The sequence below is a fragment of the Lagopus muta genome, chromosome 9 (genome assembly GCF_023343835.1).
Source record: "Lagopus muta isolate bLagMut1 chromosome 9, bLagMut1 primary, whole genome shotgun sequence".
NCBI classification, from domain to species: Eukaryota; Metazoa; Chordata; class Aves; order Galliformes; family Phasianidae; genus Lagopus; species Lagopus muta.
In genome coordinates, this window is record NC_064441.1 from 22,298,418 (window position 1) to 22,304,417 (window position 6,000).

The following is a 6,000-nucleotide window of genomic DNA, read 5'->3' on the forward strand; positions in this document are numbered from 1 at the left end:
TTAGTTTTGTTTTTCAAACCACTTAAAAACGGGAGTCATTTTTATCTATTTTTTTCAAAAATAAGTATTCACCAAGAATGACGTTCATTCTACACGTACATATAACCCGCGGGTTCTTACAACCATACCTGTAATCATACAAATGTGTTGCTTTGCTCATTAAATGAGACCTCAGCAGCCCTCTTTGTAAGTTTGTAATGAAGAGATGCTTATGCTGGTATTACCTGTAGAGCTACTCAAGCACTGTGAGTTGCCAGAGATGTTTCTACAAGATCTAAGCTGACATTGTCATTCTAGCTCCAGCTCTATAGTGGCTTGGTTGAATTTATACTACAAGCAGTTCATTAGCTAAACACTGACAGTCTTCTTCAGCCTGTTTTACAAGAAGGCAGTTCTCACCCAATGCTGAGATGGAGTTTTTGATTGCTCTTTATAGTTTCGGTTACTATTTAGAAAGCTGGAGCATTAGTGCACAGAAACACCATACAGGATCACATTAATATCTAGAAGATTAAAACCCAAGGTTGCATACACTCACCGGATGCCCAATGTTAATACATCATTAGGATATCTACACCATATCCGTTTGCCTAACAGTTGAGCATGCCCTAAGATCACAGCAGTGATCACCACACCATCCAGATTAGATGGTAAACAACTGATAAACATGTTTCTAAGACAGCTGCGTGTAAGAATCATTCCTTAGTTTTAGACGTGGAAAAATCAGAGTCATTTTTCAGCTAAATTTGGTACAGTCAAGACACGGCCTCATTTAACAGCCATGTTACAGCTGCCTGCAGCTCAACCAGAACTTGTGTGGATGACAAGGTACATTTTCATATTCTGACTTCTCCGAGGGAATGTCCACTCAGCAGGGTCTCTGCCTCTATGGAAATGTCTGGTAGAGAAAAAGGGGCACCCTCAGAGCACAACAGCCAGGCATTGTTTTAATGTCCATTTTGCATCATAGAGGTGCCAATGCTGAGACTAGCAAAAATTAACCCAGGTATAGGATTGATGGTCATAAAAAAAAAAAAAAAAGAACTGAACACAAAGTTGAGACAGAAAACTGACATGTAAAGAGGCTCTTTCATGAAATAGATGTGAGACCTAAAACTACTACAAATATGAAGTGTTATTTCTTAAGTCATATTGTCCACGTATATTGTAGATAAATTCTTTAGTCTAACTCATGTAAATCTGATCTTTACATATTCTTCAAAGAGAGAACCAGCAAAGTTGGGTTCAGATCCAACGTCTAAGCTGGATAGACTGCAAAAACTAGCCAGGAAGAAGACACACACATTTCTGAGCAGAATTAAAGGTGTGGTCAATGAGAAGGAGAAATGTTTGAACACTGAATCTGACTGAATCTGATTTGGGATGTCCTGCAGCTGTGCAAGACTGCTTCCTGAAGATCATCATGTGCTGTGTTCAGATACTCCAGTTCTAACTAAACAAGTTTTTTTTAAAAGCAATCCTACTTCTGTGCAGGTGGAACAGAGTTTGGTAATAGTTCAGAGATACACACAAGAGCTGCAATCTCAGACCATGTTTACGTTTCTCTGGTAAATGATCTTCTACTTCAGTATTGCTGCAACAGAACCTTGTTATCCTTTCCAAAGAGGCCAGCAAAAGCTTTTATTGCAATAGCCAGGCTTCGAGGAACGAACAACAACAAGGTGCTCCTTCGTCTCCTCCGATTCAGCACCCCACCGTCCCATTAGGTGCATTCACACACCATGGGTCTCCAACAGCACCATCCCTATTCACCCACAGGCCTGCCCAAAACACACTGACTGAGAAAACAGCACCCTGCCACAACCTCGCCATTGCCTCTGCGCAGAGCAGAAATGGCAGAGCAGTGCTCTGACAGCTCTTAGGAGAGCAGCAGGGCTCCTGCAGCCCATGCCTGGAGAGGCAGCGATCGCTGCTCAGGCAGACGTGAGCCTTTCCAAGTGGCCAGGGATTGTTTAGCTGGTATTAGTGGCCTGGAGCTTTGCTCTCCAGAGAACAATAGGCGTACTATTTTAGAGGCATTAAAGGTATTAGTGGCAGATCTGCATCCGTGCCTCGTTTACCGCTGTACGGGTGGTATTGGATGAGAATTGAAAATAACTGCAACAGGCTGCCTGTTTTGAAATGCTCCATGCCATCAGTGAAAGCATGGTGATTATTATGACTGTCATAAAACACAGCAGTACTAACCAGCATCTTCTGGTTTTGTAGTTCAGGAAAACAATAATACACTTCTGCAAACTTTGCTACTGCACCTCAGAAAAACTGATCAAATACAGATCATCTGAGAGTTTTGAGTTTGCATTTAATTAGAAGTTACATTCTGAAAATTTCATGTTTTCAAACCAAGGCAAGAGTACAGATATGGAGAATATTTTAATGAAAAGATTATTTAAATTAGCAGGAAAAAAAAAACAAAAAAAACCAGCTGCTGAAGACAATCCAATTGTGTGTCTGTATCAATTTCAACATCTTTTTCCATTTCTCTTGGCAGAACCAAAAATAAACATATTACACTCTTAAATGGATTCTTACGTGAGATAAAAATCTTGATTGGCCAAGATAGACCAGCATGTCAGTGCCAACACAGCTCCAGAAGATCAGATGGGCATGCCATTTTGTGTCGGCTCTGAGCAGGCAGTGAGAGAGTGTGATGCTATCAGAGCATGACCTGATAAAATCCCACCTCTGTGAACTTATTGCAGGCCTGACAGAAACACAAGCACTGCATGCTTTTAACACTGTGCAGGTGCCTGTGTATTTAAGGACATGGATGCAACAATTCAGTTAACCTGGGATGGCGAACTTGGGGCAGAGCAGGATGGCCTGTAGCATTGTTTGCACAGCTTCCCATGCCTTCCAAGCACAGCTTAAAGTATTGCACCTCTAGGAAGGGCAGGAATGAAAAGTTAGGACTGGGCGTTAGGCTAACAGCCAATGATGGTGTCACATCAGAGTTCGACCTCTGGTCCCCAGATCCTCTGAAGAAGCCATGCCAGGAGGCTGCTCCAACAAGCAGCTGAATACTCCACAGTGCTTCAGAGCGTTTGCAATGAAACCTCCCAGCTGAGCCCAGCGAGGGCCGCCTGGGGAGCAACCCCTCCCACAGCTACAGCTGCAGGTTTGTGCTCTTCCCACCTCCTCCTGCTTCTTCTACCAGCAGCAGCACCTGCTGCAGCCCAGAGGAGGACCAGTGTCACCACAGTGAGCTTTCCCATTTATCCCAAAGCCAACCCAGGCTATAAGCTGTTTGGCCTAAGCTGTTTTTGACTTCCAGTCAGGAGGAGGTGGTACCTCCCGAGTTCCTGGCAATCTTAGGAATCTTAGGAGACTAAATCATATTAAGGAATATGGCAAAGACCTCAAAACTGCATTTGAAGCTATTTGGGGGTATTTTAACAAATTACAGGAATGTCAGAGCGCAGTGTGGTGTACAGGACAAGTAAAACACAGCAATATATGTGTCTAGGTCAGCTTCAGTTAGTTACAGGCTGTCTATTCCATAAAAACTTCACAGAAAAAGATGAAGAAGGAGAAGAAGAAGATGGAGGAGAAGAAGACCAAGAAGGAGAAGAAACTGCAATTAAAGCAGACTTAATTTTACTTCCATTCTGGAAAAAGTCATACAGACTTAGCTGGCAAATTCAAGTCAATGAACACAAAATGAAACCTGTACATATATACAGACCTGTGTCAATCTCAAACTTAAACCAAACAGAGGCAGTACAAGGCTGTTACTAAAAGATCGTCTTCAGAATGGGTCCAGCAACCAACATAACAGAGCTGACAGTTACCTCTCTGTTTAGTCAGCCCTGTTTTTTAAAGCTCTTGTGGCTGAACACTACTGTAGAGGTCTCATCTGTATGTAAATAAATAAATAACAACAAAGTCTCTTTCAAGTACTAACGTACAAACAAGTATACAGTCTCTCACCTTACCTTCATTTACATACACTTTAGCAGCATGTTTTATGCTGAAGTTTTTCAAAGCCAAAGGTTTGCCGTGTGATAAAACAGCACTACCAGTACAACGAGTCAATCGCTACAGCCCAGCAATGGAGAAAAACTTGCCCGTTGTATTTTTTCTGTCCCTCGTTTCCTCCTCTCAAAGAACGCAGCACTTGGTGTATCGAGGTAATTGAGGAAAAGCTAAGTGGATATTTCCAATGCAACCGCTACTTTCAATGCTATTTTCAATGCAATTTTGAAGATCAGCTCTTCACAGTCCCCTTACTGAAGGCTGCCAAAAATACGGCCTTCTTTTGGCTTAGAAGAGTCACTGTTTTTTTTTATGAACCGGGTACAATTAGCAGGTGCTGACTGTAGCTTTTCTCACCAAAGGGCAATTGGTTTCCACAGAGAATCTCTGAGCTGAGGATTCCTGCTGACTTTGCAGCAGTGGCTGCAGTCCTGCAGCATACTTTACCTAGAATTAGTTTAGCATGAAAATTTGTAAATGACAACGTAATGGTAAGTGGGAGATTCAGCTGATTGTAATTATTCTATTCCTTAAGTATTTTCCTTCTAAGTCAGCACAATGTCTCTTGTGCCTAAAATTCTAATATTGTAGATGGCAGAATAATCCAATATTTGCTAATCCAATTAAACTTTCAGTTCCTTGGATCCACACTTCTCCAGATCATCTGGGCACGTCATTCCTGGTGCACACTTCCAGTGAGAGCTGCCACACGCTCACGGCACTGCTGAGCCATAATGGTGAGCGGGGCGGCAGCCACCGCCGTGCCCACAGCTCAGCCAACCACCTTGGACTAAGAGCAGGCAGAGGCAGGTCCCTGAGCTGCAGAATTTATTGCATTCACAGGAAAGGAAACTGGCTCACGGAGTTGCACTGAAGCTCAGATTTTTGATCGGGATGTTTTAATGTGAAGCATACATTTATAGTTCTGTGCAACGTCCTGTAATTCATTTTCTACCTTAAATGTTTGCAACGATAGTAGCATTCAATTGCTTGATATGGCATGCTTAAAATACAGCGCTTCAGGAAAACATAATAAAAGTGAATCACAATTTCATTTTGCCTCACAACATGCACTTGTTTCTACTAACAACTCCCTGCTTACTGATGTTGTTTACACTGTAAGTTTTATAGGTTTCATCATGCAACTATCTCCCAACATAAAGCCAGAATAAGGGTTTCCTTTTTATTCTAGCAGAATGTAACCACTTTCTACAAAACATATGTTAACACAGCAGGCAAATGGCAAACCTGGTGAGTGCATTCTCTTTCTCTTAGTGGGCACCAGCTCTCAGGAAAACTGCTTTCTACATTCCCATACAAAGACTTCGTATCTAAGTTTCTCTCCTGCCAAAACAAAACTAAGCCAAACAAACTCCCACACTTAGGAAAAGTTTGAAATTGCTTACCTTGAAGAAGCTCCGAAGAAAATACATAATGCTTAGCATTTTGGAAGGTTTAAAATGAGGAATTGTTCAAATCTTTAGAACATTGAAGGCCTGGGTGAATTCCTACACTCCTGCTATGTCTTTAGTTACATGCTTTCTTGTTGCTATTTTGGACGGTCTTAGTACAAGAGAAGCATATGAGCCATGCCAGGAGCTTATGCTAAGGAGTTGCATAACAATTAGGGCTTATCTGTGCCTTGCTGTACAGTACAGCAATGCAAACAGGTTTGTTCACAGTTTACTAGCCTCAGAACACTTCTACTAGGCATGCCCAGAATGATGCCATTGTATTTGCTAAAGAAACTAAAGCTATTTGTGAGTGCTTCTAAAAGAACTGGAACTACAAAGGACAGCACATGTTCCCGTACATCCCCCCCAGCTTTTGATTTGCCAACTGCAAGTTCAGTCAGCGAGCATTATGCGTGCTGCAGCATTTAAAAGCAAAGGCTCCCACAGCATGAGCTTTTTAGATACTGTCTTTAAGGTGAGAGCAAACTGCAGAAAACTCTTTTGAAGAGTAAAGAAAATGCCCGTTTCTTCTTTCTCACTAAACATTAAA

At 42.0% G+C, this 6,000-nt stretch overlaps 1 protein-coding gene across 1 annotated transcript in view; it reads right to left on the reverse strand.

The window, feature by feature from the left end:
- LOC125697321 (uncharacterized) overlaps nucleotides 1-5,603 on the reverse strand; it is a 165,547-nt gene extending 159,944 nt beyond the window's left edge. The window contains 1 exon segment of the mRNA XM_048954314.1: nucleotides 5,403-5,603. Within this exon segment, the coding sequence (XP_048810271.1) occupies nucleotides 5,403-5,441 (39 nt within the window). The 5' untranslated portion in view covers nucleotides 5,442-5,603.
- Between the last annotated feature and the right edge of the window lie 397 nt (nucleotides 5,604-6,000).